We start from the raw sequence: 15,860 nt of genomic DNA, 5'->3' as shown, positions 1-15,860 counted from the left end.
TCTGCATATAACTGTTATATATATATATATATATATATATATATATAGCCTGTTATCCAGCAGCAGGTCACAACATACTAATCAATACAAGGGAAAATACTAACAATTTTCTCTCTTCCTACGGTCTGCGAATGGGCCGCTATAGGAACAATCACTACTAATGAATGATAATGTCGCATTCAAATGCCGTTTAAAAGAACTGCGGACAATTGCTGTGATGCAAAACGAAAAATTAACACCAATACAACAGTGCAATACAACAGCTAATTTCATAGGATGTGCACACTGTTTGTTTGTATCTGTTTTCACTTACAAATATGTAACACAACAAACGTAGCTAATTTCGGCTGTTTGTTAGCACAAGGGTTAACCACATTGGAATAATGATTGAACACTCCGAAGTTTTGTTTTCCCATTCCGCCGCTGGGCCTGAATGCAGCATAAGGCCACAGTGAACCTGCAGGCGCATGAGATAAATACAGGCTTACTTGTAAAAGTGTCACAGATGTACATTTGAAATATTTTAATGGTGTCGTTTGAGCATGAATAAGTTAAAAACACACTTTTAAGAATATGTTTTGTTTTTCTAGTGTCTTTTATCGTTTCACAGCACCTCCTTTACTCAGTCCTGCCCCCCCTCCCTGACCTGTCCTTGATCTGCCGGTGTCTCAGCACCGAGCTACACGGAAAGGTGAGGAGGTGTAAGGGGGGTAGCGGCGGAGATGACGGGACAGACCGATGTGGATATACCCGGTGAGAGTGCTTTCTGCACATCGTAGTGGGCGGTATAGCCTTCAGCTGTATGTATGGTCCTATTTTCCTTCTCATTCTACTAATGGTATGTGTGTGCATGGTAAACCTGTTGCTATTTCTGTCGGGCTGACAGCAGGTTGGGTTGGGATTTAGCCGGTGTTAAGTTAGAGTTGCCTGCATAGTGCACTGCTCCTGTCAAGACCGTCTCAAGATGCATCACTCATTTGTCATCAGAAACAGGAGCCCTCTTCACATTTGGAAAGAGCAGATTTGCAAAAGATGTGCCCAGTGTATTCTGGGTAAAGAATGACCATCCAGTGCATATATCCTGTGGCGGGGAGCATACTGCTGTCATCACAGGTACACATGCACACTCTATGCATGTTTGTTACCATGTTCACTAATGGAATAAGTATAATTGTCTGCAGCCAAGTCACACTTCCATGTCTGTAATGATTGTGCAGAAAATGGGAGGTTGCTCATGTTCGGTGCTAATACTTGGGGCCAACTGGGCCTGGGGTTGAAGCCGGCTGCCAGCAAACCAGCCTCTGTGAAAGGTAAATTACTCTGCATTAGGGCTCTAACTAATCCCTATTAAAGTATTGATTAATATGCTGAATATTTATCCTATTAATCCTGTAATTGTCTGGTCAGAGAAAACAGTGAAAATGCCCAAGCTGACATCTGCAAATAACTTGTTTTGCCTGACCAACCGTCCAACAATATACAGTTCACTATTACCTAAGACAAAGAAAAGCAGCAAAACTTTACGACAAGCAAGAAGAAATCAAACAAAGTTTGTTGGTTTTAGCTGAGAGAAAAAAAATCGCATTGACACATTGATTATCAAGATAATTGCTGAATAATAATAATAATTGAATACTTGACTAATACATTTATCATCTGATTTTTTTGTAGTAATAGTGGCTATGTATTTCCTTTTTTCAGCCTTTAAGTCTGAGAAGGTGAAGCTTGTAGCTTGTGGGAGAGACCACACAGTCGTCTGCACATGTAAGATGAAGAACAAATGATTAAGAGTTTTATGTGACAGAGGTAGTGTCCAGTGGCTGCTCTTGTATTGAACCAGGTTTTGTGTATTTTTAGGGCGGGGTAGTGTGTATGGTGCTGGCAGTAACCGGGAGGGGCAGCTCGGTTTGGGCCACTGCAACAACACTACATCCTTTCACCTGCTGCATCCCTTCTGTGACCATGCACCAATCAGAATGCTTTCTGCAGGGTGCAACACCTCAGCTGCCTTAACAGGTTCAAACAGTCACAAGTAATAATGTAATAAGTGTCTCTGTGGTCAATTATCATACTCCTGTTTGTGTGTGTTGGTCAGAGGATGGGAGGCTGTTCATGTGGGGAGACAACTCTGTGGGTCAGATTGGCTTAGGGGACGAGGGATTTGCTGCAGAACCCAGAGAGGTGAATGTTGGAGAAGCGGTGATATGGGTCTCCTGTGGGTACCAGCACTCAGCATTTGTTACAGGTACAACACAGTCCAACTAAACACAGCACCAAACACTCTTCAGTAAAGTCAATATAAAAAAGTCAATTTTGCGTTTCTGGCAAGCAACCTTGCAACCTTCTTTTTTCAATCTTTATTGAAAAACATTCAGGGGAACCATAACATTGACACATGCACATAGGGGATATGCCATCATTGACAGGCGACCAAATGAAACGGACCATTACCATGATTAAAATGACCATTTCTCTGGTTTGGGAATTGCTAAAAATATTTGGGATAAAGTAAGAACATAACTCAAAAATATATAATATAGGTGGAGTCATTCTTAGACATTTAGTTGTGGAAAAGTTACATATTATAACTTGAACATTTGCCCTTGTGGTACTGGATATTGTTGCACATCTAGAGATGAATCCTTGTGTATTTAAGCTCTTTCGAACATTGTTATATTGATATATTCAGATTTGTACAGTGAATTGTTTATATGTAATACTTAACCTTCAGTTATCTTTAACATGATTCATTGTGCTGAGGATATTGTGTTGGCTTTCAGTGGATGGAGATCTCTACACGTTTGGTGAGAGTGCAAATGGACGGCTGGGTCTTCAGATGGAGCAGCTTACCAATCACAGAGTCCCTCAGCGGGTGCAAGGGATTCTGGGTCGTGTCACCCAGGTGTCCTGCGGAGGGGAGCACACTGTTGCACTTACAGGTGGGTTAACAACAGAAAGCCTATGTTCCAGAAACAGGCGTCATCACTCTGAAATACTGACACATTTCTACTTCTTTTTGTTTTATATACTCAAGTGTTATATGAAAACAGGTTGGGATTCTTTTCCTGCAATGGCAAATTTTCACTTGTTTTAAGTGAATAACACCTTTAGGACTCAATCAATAATAGATAAATTGCAATGTAGTGTTTGCAACATGCACAATGTTAATCTACAAAGTAACTTAAGTAATTAGATCAATGTAGTAGAGTAAAAAGTACAAAACTTATCTCTTAAATATAGTGCTGTAGAAGTATAAAACACCATTAAATTGAAACATTAAAGATTAAACATTAAGACTATACTTACAGTCACTGTCAGTAGTTAGTTACCATTTACCCCTGGTGTTAATCAGTCTGTTTCTCTGCGTGTGTTTTGCTGTGCCAGAAGAGAACGTGTACACATTCGGCAGGGGTCAGTACGGTCAGCTGGGCCATGGGACATTTCTGTTTGAACTTGATTTGCCAAAACCACTGGAGCACTTTTCTAACAGCAGCATCAGACACATCACCTGTGGAGAAAACCACACTGCAGTGGTCACAAGTAAGCTATCTTTGAAGATTACTTCGGTCATTGCAAAGTAGTGGTATGTTTCATCTTTGTAGTTCATGTGTGTTTTGTACACTATACATAGCAAATGCACCAAAAAGTCATGGAAGGAATATGTTTTTGTCTTTAGATAAGGCTACCGAATTGTGTGTTTTTTATGAATGGGGCTACTGATTCAGTTACAGCCTTTTATTCTGTACATAGTTTCAGATCTTAAAGACGCTGATCCCTTGTGGAAATCCACCCAATCTGCCTTGCTACATCCTTGGCCAGTCAAGGGAACCCATACAGTAGCCATGCAGCAGTTTAGGGCTGAATCTGCTTATCTCTTCTGTTGTTAGATGATATCTGTCATTTCTTTTGGTTATCTATTGTGTAGCCTATAAGCTGCAAGGAAATGCCAAAGAAACAGAGTCAAAGATGGGGCGTTTTTTTGTTTTTGTATTTTGTTTTGATCCTTGACATCAAATAATGAAAAGCAGCATATCTTTTCATTTAAGAAACTAGACCGAGCAGGTGTTTGGCATTTTTGTCTGATAAATTACTTCAACAAATAATCTATTATCAACATTTTTGTCAACGAATTAATCCACTAACCATTTCGGCACATCAACACTTACATGATGATTACACCTGAGTAGTCCAGCAACGATTAAATACAACTTTAAAACGTAATTTAATGTATTTTTCCTCTTCCGCAGACAGTGGGCTGCTCTACACGTTTGGTGATGCTCGTCATGGAAAACTGGGGTTAGGGGAGGAGAACTTCATCAACCACTTCAGCCCAACACTTAACACACGGTTTCTCAAGTACAAAGTTCAGTTAGTAAGTGACTGTGATGAACAGGCTCAGGATGGCGAAGCATGTTGTCCATAAATTACATGGTTTCCTCCCTAGCTCCATCTGTGTGCCTGTCAAATGTTCGCCTCCCAAGTGGTATATCCTATGTGTATGAAAGTAAATATACCATACTATAAATTGGTGGGAGAGCAGATTAGAGCAAATTAGAGGAAATACACATTACAGAGTAATAAACTACATCTAGTCCATGTGTTTTTTGATGTTTTCCTATGTGTAGGTGTCCTGTGGTGGTAACCACATGCTGGTCCAGGCTGCACCCAAACCATCGGAGAGCCGAGAAGTGGTGCCAGAGAAGGATGTCACAATCAATGACGACTTTTTGGAACCAAGCCACGGAGAAATTCTCCTGCTAGACAGTTTGATTGATCCCACTGCACTAGTCCCACTCTCGGCCCTCGCTGCTCGAGCCCGCCACAGAGACAAAGTGAGAAACTACACCTTTGATTGTTATCTTACAAATATAACCATGTTCTTATAAGACTTCCAAAACTAAATAATCCTTAACTTAAACTGTAAACAGCTGTGCAACGTCAGAGTATCTGCAGGTCTCAGTAAGGTCTCAGGCTAATCCATCCATCCATCTGTGTCCAGGTCACTTTAATTGAACTCATTATATAACTGGGAATTATACTTACATGCTGCTGGGGAGTACTGAAAAAATTATTTTCTAATAATAAACAATTCTTGGCCATATTGTCCCCTACTAGTTTTCCATCACACCTTCATGCTTTGGCTGATATGATCATGAAACAAGTATTAAATTGTCTTGCATATGGTATAAAGGTCTTGAAGTGTCTTGAATTTAACTTGGTGAACCCTGCACATACTCTGAACAAGTTTGTTGCCTTACCCTTGGTCAATCGTAATCATTGTTTAACTCCAGTAGGGAGCAGTGTTGCACCAACATGTGGCTCTGCTGTAGCGTCAGTGGCGAACTGGTTGGGGGAGCTCCAGAGATGTGATTTTTCTACCCAGGAATGTTTTTGCCGTTGTCTTTCAGGAAAGCTCTGTGGAGCTGTTTGGGGAGACGTTTCATAAACTCCCACGTCTAAATTCTGGCTTCCTCAACACCTCCTGGCAAATGTCTAGAAATATCCCAACCCCTAAAACACTTTCAAAGGACATTACCACCCCTTCATCATCTCCCAAACCCCTATCAGACATCACACCAAGTCCACCTTTCTCACCCAGATCTCTATCTAAATCCCCTCAGAGCCAGTTGTTGTCCTCCAAGCCATCAAGCCCACATTCTCAATCATCAAATGTGTTTCAGAATAAAGCCTCCAGCACCACCCCCTCTAAGTCTAAATCCAAAGAGTTGCCCCCTACCTTACTGTCGCCTAAGTCTAAAACTAAACATAACCCAAACATCCCAGTCTCACCAAAAAAGACTGTCAAAAATAGAGTACACCATGTAGCAAATGCTAAAAAGGCCTTAAGTTTTGAATTGTCATCTCCTGTACCACCAAAAGAACCCTGTAGCCCCACTAGACCCCCCTCTCACGGTCCCAGTAAACATCTCAGAGAGAGCAAGCATCCTGCCTCACCAAAAACAGGTATGCTGAACAGTTTCCCGGACTGTCTTTTGTAGCCAGTGCTGAGCTTAAAAATCCATTAAAATCTATTCAAAGATAGATATTGCTGTGTATAGCAGTTTAACTCACTCCTGTCTGTTCTTTCAGTGGGAGAAACTGTTCAGAGGCAAATAATCATTGAAGATATGGAAGAGAAAGGAGTCGACTCTGGCTTTTTGCCAAATATGGTGAGAGATAAAGTCATTTTCAAAAGCTCTCTGTGCAGTGATTTGACTTTGATAGAGGAGAGAAATAGACTACAGCATATTGTCCATGGAGTCATAAACATAGAGTCCGTTGGATGTTATTTTCCTCTTTAGACTTCTTGGCTGTGGTCTAGATTATGTGCACTCCAGGGCAGGAAACAGAAACGTTGAGCAACTCGCTAACTTTTCCAGGAAATGTGCAGAGATCAGCATACTGTACATACTGCGTGTATGTGTGTGTGTGTGCGTGTGTGTGTGTGTAGAAATTTTCCACTTAGTATAACACTGTGGTAAAAGATAAAATTGAATTTGGTGTCTTGTTTTCCCAATTTTTCACATTGATTATCTTTTTAAACTCAAACACGGACACAAGACTGAATGAAATGAACCTCCTCAAAGCAGACTGGAATGTTTGGATTGCTTCTGTTAATACACAGATGTGTTTGGGCTTCAGCCTCAGACACACAAACACACACACATACAATGCTTTAGAAAACTTGGCAGGAATTTTGTCACATTTCATCATCATGGTTTCCACAGCCAGTGGTGAAGCAAGCTGTGAGGCAGTCTCCTATGCTATAGTGCGTCATCGTACAACACATACTCAGTAACTCATTCCTGTTCTAGTTGTAGTGTTAAATATGCTTGCAACTGTATGTGCGTTTGTGTGCAGGGGTATAAGTTATATTCAAAGCCTTTACTTAAATGAAATAGTAATACCACACCATAAAAATACTGCATTACGAACAATAGTTCTGCATTCAAAATCCTATTAATAAAGGTACAGGGGTATTATCAGCAAAATGTAGTAAAAGCATCAAAAGTGAAAGCACTCCTAATGCAAAAAAGCAACTTATTTGATTGTGTTTTATGGTATATATTGTATGAGTCCTGCAAACTTCACCTTTTTTGCCACTTGTTGGCAGTGGAAACATATTGGTAACACAACACTGACATATCGTCACCTTTTAACCTCATATGATGAATTTGTTAGTGAGCTTATTTTCACATTCAGCAGTTACAACATTTTCATTTATTCGGAGTCGTGTTTCTTGCCACATGAATGATGTCCAAGGGATGACTGAGTCCAATAATTACTTTCTTTCAGCTCAGTTTTTGGTCTTTACCAGCTATAGAGCTAGAAATATCCGGCTCTTTAGCTGCTAAATGCTCCACTATGTTCACCAGCTAGTCTCTAACTGTGTCTATCAGCTGTTCAGGTAGTTTGCAGTGGGTCTTTTAAGAAGGTATCCACAGAGCTGCTGCTTGTGGGATGTTTTTTTTCTCCACACCAGTCTGACTTATAACTGTTGACTCTTGTGCATGAAAATCCCAGAAAATCAACGGTTTCAGAAACACTCAAACCAGCTTGTATGACACTAATAACCACGGCACAGTCAAACTCACATCACATTTTTTCCCCATTCTGATGTTTGATGTGACGTTAACTGGAACTCCGGACCTGTATCTGCAATATTTTATGCATTGCACTGCCGCCACAGGATCGGCTAATTGGATAATTGCATCAATAAGTAGGTTTACAGGGGAAGTCGGGTGATAATTCTCTGTAGGTTCATTATGATAAGTGACTCTTTTGTCACATTGCTTTCACATTGTCATTTGATACAGTGTTATTAAAAAGTACTGATTATAGATGCTTGAAAACAAGTCATTGCCATGAGGATATTTTTGTTACATTTAGACATTAAGGACTCAGCTAACGACTAAAATTACTCATTAAACAGTATTTCTGCTCTGAGCAATGTTATACTTGAATACAGTTACTTGAGTAAATGTAGCTACTTAGTTACTTTCCACCCCTCTTCACATGTTTCTCGTGTAGCCGTACAATGAAAGTCTTTTTTCTTCTAAAGAATTTTATGAGTTTATGAGTTAATGAACTTACAGTTGAATGCCTTATGGTGCCAGAAAGGCTGTAGCAACAGTGATTGAATAACACCTCACTGACCTCCAATGAACCACAGTCTGTTTATCTTCACTGCAAATGGAAAAAATAAGGATTTCCTATAATTTTCTCCACCATCACCATGGTTTTCTCCCACCCACATCTGTATTTAAACCTGATGACAGATTTGTTGATGACTGATTTGTTATGCGTGCCCACCATGCATATGTCCTATGATATTCTTGGTGTTACCGTCAAGATCTACTCGTACCCCATAAAAGGCCAGAATGTTCCATATGCTTGAAGATATATTTCTGTTTCAAATTATACTGTGCAAAAATGTATCAAAATGTTATTGTACCATGATCCCAAAAAACGCAATGGCTTGGCATTGTATTTTCTTCTTATTTGTTGTTGCTAACATACTGATGTATATTTACAATTACATTTAAAAGATCTTTTTAAACTTTCTTAATGGATTATATCTACATTTACAAAAACTACTGAAACACATCTCAAATTTGTTATATATCTTTCTGTACTGTAAGATGAATTTTGGCAGTAAAACACATAAAACACTAAATGCCATGTTTGCATATGCAGTCATATTGATTACAGGCCTGCTGCCGTGCTTGTACAACATTTCTTTAACTCAGTATTGTCCCGCATATGACCTTTTTCTGCTGGTTTTATTTTTTACATCTTACTACATCCCCTTTTTCCCTTTGATTTATTCCAGGAAAAGAATAAGAGACGAGCTCTTAGAAGAGCTACAGAAGAGGCTAAGGCGTTTGCGTCTAATGGGAAGACAGACAAGAATTCTCACAAGGCCTTACCTACAGAGCTCCTGAAAGGCTCTAGCTCCTTAAAGAAAGAGGTGTCTGCTCTGAAGGGTACAAAGAAAACCCCCAAAGTTACAGTCAAAGGAAAAGAGAACACTACCAAGCAGTCCAGTAAAATCATAACTCAAGAAGACAAACAAGCTCAAAAGGAGCTCTCCCATCTTAAATCACCAAAACATAATAAGAGCAATCTATCAGAGCTGAGCCCAAAAACTCCACAATCTGTTTGGAAGACGCAGACTGGAGCACAGCAGAGACTGACTGAATTGAAGAAAAAAGACAGGAAAAACAGAAATTTGCAAGAAGGTAATACAAATCAAGAGGATGTGAAAGACAGCTCTTTAAGTAAAGTTTTGATAGGCACACCAGAAACGGGGGAAACTAAATCATCAACCTTGGACAAGACATCTCCTGTTATTAAGGTTGTAAAAGGAAATGAAATAACCAGCTTATCTGTCCAAAGTGGAAGTTCAACATCTGCAGAAAATGCTGCAAAGGAAGACGTCAATCATGCACAAATCCAGGTTAAAAAAGCAGACACCAAATCGACTCCAACAAAAGATCTGCACAAGGTTAAATCTGCACCAGTGAAAAAACAAACCTCATCTGTCGCCCCACCTGCTCAGGCTGAAACTAAGAAATCCCTAAGTGGGATATCTACACCTGTGAAAGTCAAAGGGAAGCCACGACAGGTCAAATCCACACCAGTCAAAGATCAAAGTGAACAAAGTGAAAATACTCCAGTTAAAAGTAGAAGCAAAGGAAAAGGGGCAGACAATGAGTTAAACTCTACAAAAAACACAGTTCAAAAAATGAAGGGTAAACCTGCAGATAAGCAGAAGTTATCTGATGACAGAGCTAAAGTAAAGGACAAAAAGAAAGCAAAGGAATCTGAACAGAAGGCAAAGGCAAAGCTAGGGGGAGAAGAAGGAGAGATCAAAGTTAAAGGTGAAGCTGATGCAGACACTAAAGATAATACAAAGGCCAAGTCGAAGAGTAATAAGACTGAATCTCCACAGCAGGATACACCTATTGAAGTTCTATGTAACCCCATTTCCTCACAAAGCCCTCAGAGAACAGAAGTTTTTGTCAGCGGTGCCAAATCCCTGCAAGGCTCTGAACCTGCTGATACGCATCTGTTTGTTTCTCAGAGAGACAAAGAGGAAACTCAGAGCATGACTGAGGAAAAACCAAGGTGGGGGGAAATTCTCACTAACGCAGCATCTCTTCTTCCCGCTGTTGGGATGGCAGGTGCAGCCACAAAGCTCCTTGGTGAGGCAGTGACAAGTGTACAGGATTTTCAGTCAGACGGGGACACAACTACCTCTACACCACCCAAAGTACTCAGTCAAGGTCGGCAATTCACAAAGCAAAGTGCAATTATGCAGCCTTCTTTCTCCTCGACATTGTCACGTCTGTCTTCAACAGAATCATCAAACCAGATAGAAGAAAATACAGAGAAAGATGCCAGTGTCCTATCAGAGTCTGGGAATGCAGTTCAAGAAGAAGAAAGTAATGATACCACTCATGATGAGTCAGGACAGGAGGCGTTGAAAAGTGACATGTCTGAGCAGATAGAGGGTGAAGACATTTCACAAACAGAGGGGAAGGATGGTGACACAGACATAGAAAGCTCCCAGCAAGAACATGAAGAAGAGGAGGATGAAGATGAGAACAGCTCCAAGGTATCCAGTCAAGATGTGGGAGAAGAGGATGAGAATAATGAGGGAGAAGAAACAGATACTGAAGATGAGGAGAAGGCGGAAGAAGAAGGAGTGAGTGGAAGTGATGAAGACAAAGAGGAAGAAGAGGAGGCAGGTGAAGGTAGTGATGAGAAAGAGGATGAAGAGGAGAGTGTTTCCGGAGAGGGTGAGGAACAGCAACATAATGAATCTGCGGAGGAAGAAAGTGAGGAGAAAACAAGCTCCAGCAGTGAGGAAGATGATGAAGGAAGTGAGAAGAGTGATGCTTCAGAACCTGAAGGGGAGAAAGAAGAGGAAGAAAGCAGTGAGGAGACAGGGGAAGGAGGGAGTGACTCTGAAGCAGCGGAGGAGGAGGAGGAGGGAAGTAGAAGTGAAGACTCCAGTGATGAAGAGAGTAAAGAGGAAGAGGATGAAAGTGAGGCAAGTGAGGGTGAAGAGGATGAGAGCAGTGAAGAGTCTGGGAGTGCAGCTGGCAGCAAAAGCGAAGATTCGGAAGAAGAGGAGGAGGGAAGTGATTCTGTAGAGTCTGCAAAAAGTGAAGAAGAGGAAGAAAAAGAAGACGAAGAAAATGAGGTTGATGAAGAGGAAGAGGGTGAAATTGAGGATCAAAAAGATGAAGATTCCACTGAAAGTGAGGAGGATGAAGAGAAAGACTCAGAAGAAGATGGAGAAAAAGATGAGAGTGAAGGAGAGGAAGACGATGATGAGAAGGATGAAGCAAGTGTTGAGAATGAGGAAGAGGAAGACAATGAGGCTGATCAAGAGGATGAAGAGCATGAGGAGGATGAGACCGCAGAGGAGGAAGAAAATGAGGGTGAGGAAGATGAGACTGCAGAGGAGGAAGAAAATGAGGGAGAGGAAGATGAGACTGCAGAGGAGGAAGAAAATGAGGGAGAGGAAGATGAGACTGCAGAGGAGGAAGAAAATGAGGATGAGGAAGATGAGACTGCAGAGGAGGAAGAAAATGAGGGAGAGGAAGGTGAGACTACAGAGGAGGAAGAAAATGAGGATGAGGAAGATGAGACTGCAGAGGAGGAAGAAAATGAGGATGAGGAAGATGAGACTGCAGAGGAGGAAGAAAATGAGGGAGAGGAAGGTGAGACTACAGAGGAGGAAGAAAATGAGGGAGAGGAAGATGAGACTGCAGAGGAGGAAGAAAATGAGGACGAGGAAGATGAGACTACAGAGGAGGAAGAAAATGAGGATGAGGAAGATGAGACTGCAGAGGAGGAAGAAAACAAGGGTGAACAGGAGGAAAAAGGGGAGGTTACAGGGGATGAAGAAGAAGTTGCAGAGGAGGAAGAAGAAGGTGAAGAAGAAGCAAATGAGGATGAGGAGAAAAGTATGGAGGCTAATAAAGAGACCATGGTAGAGACTGAAGAGGAGGAAGGGGATGAGGAAGAAGAAGAAGAAGAGGGTGAAGAAGAGGAGGATGAAACAAAGATTAAACTGAAAACAGAGACAAGACTAAAAAATCTGAGAGATAAAAGAAAACTGGAACAAACTGAAGAAAGGAATCATCGTGATTCTGAGGAAAATGAAGATGAGGGTGAGGAAGAGGCTAATGAAGGGGGAGAGGAAGTGGGTGAGGAGGAAGAAGAGGAAGAGGGGAGTGAGGAAAAGGGAAAGATCAAACCCAGTAAAAAGCTGGACAAACAGGAGAGTGAGGAGGAGGAAGATGAGACAGAAAAAGAGGAAGATACAAAAATGGAGGAGGAAGAGGAGGAAGGAGAGGATGAAGAAGAAGGAGTGGAGGAGGAGGAAGAAGAAGGAGGAGATGAAGAGGAAGAAGAAGAAGAGGAGGAAAAAGTCATATCAACAAAAACAAAAAAAGACAACACACAGAAACTGCCTCGTAAAGCTGCTCCCCAGGACAGAAAAGAGAAAGAGCAGAAAGAAAAACCCAAACCAGCACCGAGGACGAAGCCGAGAGCTGCAGGGGAGAAGAAACCAGATGAGTCTCAGCAGTTCTGGAACAATGTACTGCCTCAGTATCTGGACCTGCAGTGAAGTTACCACACAGTGAAAGAACAATCTGTCCCACATCAGCTGGCAAAGTACCATGCAGTAAGACAGAGCTGCACACCGAGTCAGACTCAGAGTATTTGCTAAATGTTCAAAGTACATTTTTCTTATTGTCAGTAAAATGCACGTGTCCATCTCTCGATACGTAACGACTTCATTTTTTAAGAGAGGGTTTAATACCAACATCCAGTTGACATTATTTCCACTAGATCAGTAACAATTCCTGCCTACAAGTGAGTGTAGTACTCTGCCTTTATCATAGCACTAAGATCAGGTTTCCAGATCAAAGTGGGATTTTTACAGTGGTTTCTTGCTTTGGACAGTAGCCATGTTGCAATGTGGTCTTTACAACCAAGGCGGCAACAGTAATACCACTGGGAAACCACTTTAATAAAAGGCCTGACCTGGGCGCTGTATCACTCAAAATATAGAGACAGGGACAGTCTTCAGTTGTGGATGAATAGGCATTTGGGCTCTAGTAAGTATTTACAGCAGCAGAGAGATGTATGTGTGACTGACTTGCCTTAACAGCTTTTCCTGGCAGCGTTGGGATCAGCTGAATCACACTGACATCAACATCTCAGCTTCTAACTTGATTTGGTAAACTTGTCAGCAAACAGTTGCATATGTAAACATCCATTATCATTCACTTGGTGTCATGTTTGTGGCCACCATCCAACATCTGCTCTCCTTTTAGCTCTGTTTTTTTTTTTTTTTTTTTTTTATCTCTATCAACTCCCGAGGGAACTGTCTGGCTCTTTAGCTGCTAAATGCTTCAGTATGTTCACCAGCTAGTCACTAACTGTGTCTGCAGGGCTTTGGTGCTTATTCACCTTGAACACTAAAACCAGCTAAATCAGCAAGAGTGAACCAAAACGGTTCAGTCTTGCTGGCTGCATCCACAGCTGAAGTCAGACTTCACACAACTCCTACTGGAGACATGGAGGCTTTGTACAGCTTACTTTCATATATGCAGTTTACTTTCATGTGTAAAATCTCCCCTACAACAGTTGAGCTCTATGGCACAGAGAAATAAGCTTTATCAGGCGGAGGCAGTATTTATCAGTGGGGTAATTCATTGTTGGTTTTGTTCTTTTCATGGGATTTGTTGACAGTAAGAAAAATACAGAATACAAGCAAATATCCTTTAAAAATATAATTGTGGTTCAAACTAAACTGTTGGAAATCCTCAACACGCTCGATTGCACGTCAGTGAAGATGTTATCCCTCACTACTGTATATCATTGGATACGTTTCCTCTCCATCTGTAGACTTTTTGATGTAACAGCAACAAGAACAACTGTGTATGTTCCTCATGTTCTCATAAATGCATTTGTATTTCCTTGTTTCCGCCTGAATATTGCCTGAATTATTATCTGTGGTTTAGATGATTATACAGCTTTGAGACCTCAGAGCAGGCAGATGTTCATATTGTGCATGCTGCACCCAAATCACACCCCACTTATGCGTCGCTGTGCTATTCACTACCTCTATTGTGAGAAAATTCCTGTAGTAATGACATGCTTTATAAGTGAGGTGTATGTACAGCAGCAAAAACAAAGCTTTCAAATGCACAAACTGTAGAAGATTCTGCAAATCACGCACAATGTGAACACCAGGTCTGTGTTAACAACGGTCAAACACAACAAAACAAAACCCGGAGACGGTCTTAATCCAAAATCATTGCCTGTAACATCACATCAAAGTGTCAGACCAATCCCTCAGAGCCAAGTGAGCAAAGATGGAGTCAGTTAACCCTTTCTTCACCTGACCTGAGAGAGACATTTCAGCTGCTGCAGGCGTAACAGTTGGCTGAACCCTGCTTGTAATTACAGCTCAGGAGATCCTCTAGCAGTCACATCGCCACACGCCTCCCTTTCCTGTTTCCCGTCAAGACAAGGAACACTTCAACACCTTCATGTGTTGACTCGCCCCCTCAACACACACACACACACACACACTCTGCAGGGTCTATAACCCAACCTCGTGCTTGTGGAGGAGAAAATTAAACAGTGGTTTTGAGCAGCACTGTACTTTCACCCAGCTTTCCCATCGTGCGTGCATGCGTGCAGAAACATTATATTTAGCTACAGTTGACTGCCATATAAATATCAAGCCAGAATTAATTAACTTTGCTAAAAAAAAAAAAAAATATTCTACAGGAACAGTCCTACAACATCTCTCCCTCTGCTATAGGCATGAAAATGAAAACTTTGATTACAGTTTGGTTACTATAGAGCACTTAATCAGAAAAATGTTGCCAGGAGACAATTTTGGCTTCATATAGGATCTTCACATCATTAGCAAACAGCAAAGCAGGGAGCAAACTTGTACCAATGTCAGAAACTGAAAAGTCTTTCAACTGTGCACCACCACAGTCTTACTGCTACGTCTCACTGATGAAGAGAGGAGCGAGAGATGTAGCACCCTTCCTGGGGTATGAACTGGTCCTAAAGCGCAGAGTGGAGGTAACTACCAGGAATGACCCTCGACCACATACTGTATCTTTCCATGTGCTTCATATACTGGAATATAAATATGTGATGTTCATAATAACCTCACTTATTCGTTACATAAGAAAGATGAACAAACAACAGATTTCTGGGCCGTCCTGGTAGCTGACTGGTTAAGACAGATGCAGCATAACTCTCCCTCTCTGCCCTTGTTTCCAGTTTTTTCTCTACACCAAGGGCAAAAATGTCAAAAAATAATCCCTGAAAAAATGCACCAGCCAGAAGATACAAAAGGTAGAGAAAACTCAGGAAAATATATTTGAAAAACATATAATTCTGTCCTACCCTATTCATCATCTCGGGACCCTTTAGATTTATCTTCTGACCTGTTTATGGGGTCTGACCCCCAGATTAGGAACCATTGGTTTAATTGGTGGGATTGCTGAGTAAGCAGTGTTATTCTCCTCCAATGTTTTGTTTATTTTTCTTCCGCTGATTTTTTTGGCACCCAACTAGTCCCACACTGTTTGTCTTAGAAACGCCATTCAAACACCAAAACATGCAGCTCGATCAGGAGATGGGCAGAACTACTTTCTCTCATAATTTCCAAACTAGTGGGACATTTTTCCAATAGAAATGAATGGAGGGACTGTTCAAATCCCCAAAAACTTTCTCCTCTTTAAAAGTCAACTGCCTCTGCATACTGTTAGATAGAGACTTTAATTTCAACTTTAAATGGGTCC

General features: G+C 41.2%; 1 protein-coding gene across 1 annotated transcript; it reads left to right on the top strand.

Moving 5' to 3' along the window:
- The first annotated feature begins 350 nt into the window (after positions 1-350).
- On the top strand, positions 351-14,124 carry rpgra (retinitis pigmentosa GTPase regulator a). The gene is made up of 13 exons (XM_071476975.1): positions 351-753; positions 988-1,113; positions 1,218-1,310; positions 1,702-1,764; positions 1,858-2,016; positions 2,096-2,245; positions 2,781-2,939; positions 3,385-3,540; positions 4,248-4,372; positions 4,626-4,832; positions 5,409-5,964; positions 6,091-6,170; positions 8,834-14,124. Exons 1-13 carry the CDS (start codon positions 723-725, stop codon positions 12,647-12,649), a joined length of 5,721 nt encoding a protein of 1,906 aa, XP_071333076.1. The 5' UTR covers positions 351-722; the 3' UTR covers positions 12,650-14,124.
- The last annotated feature ends 1,736 nt before the right edge of the window (positions 14,125-15,860 follow it).

Source organism: Trachinotus anak, unplaced genomic scaffold (assembly GCF_046630095.1).
Source record: "Trachinotus anak isolate AG129_WGS33_773 ecotype Australia unplaced genomic scaffold, CSIRO_AGI_Tana_v1 ptg000001l, whole genome shotgun sequence".
NCBI lineage: Eukaryota > Metazoa > Chordata > Actinopteri > Carangiformes > Carangidae > Trachinotus > Trachinotus anak.
This window is presented reverse-complemented; position numbering and strand designations above follow the sequence as displayed.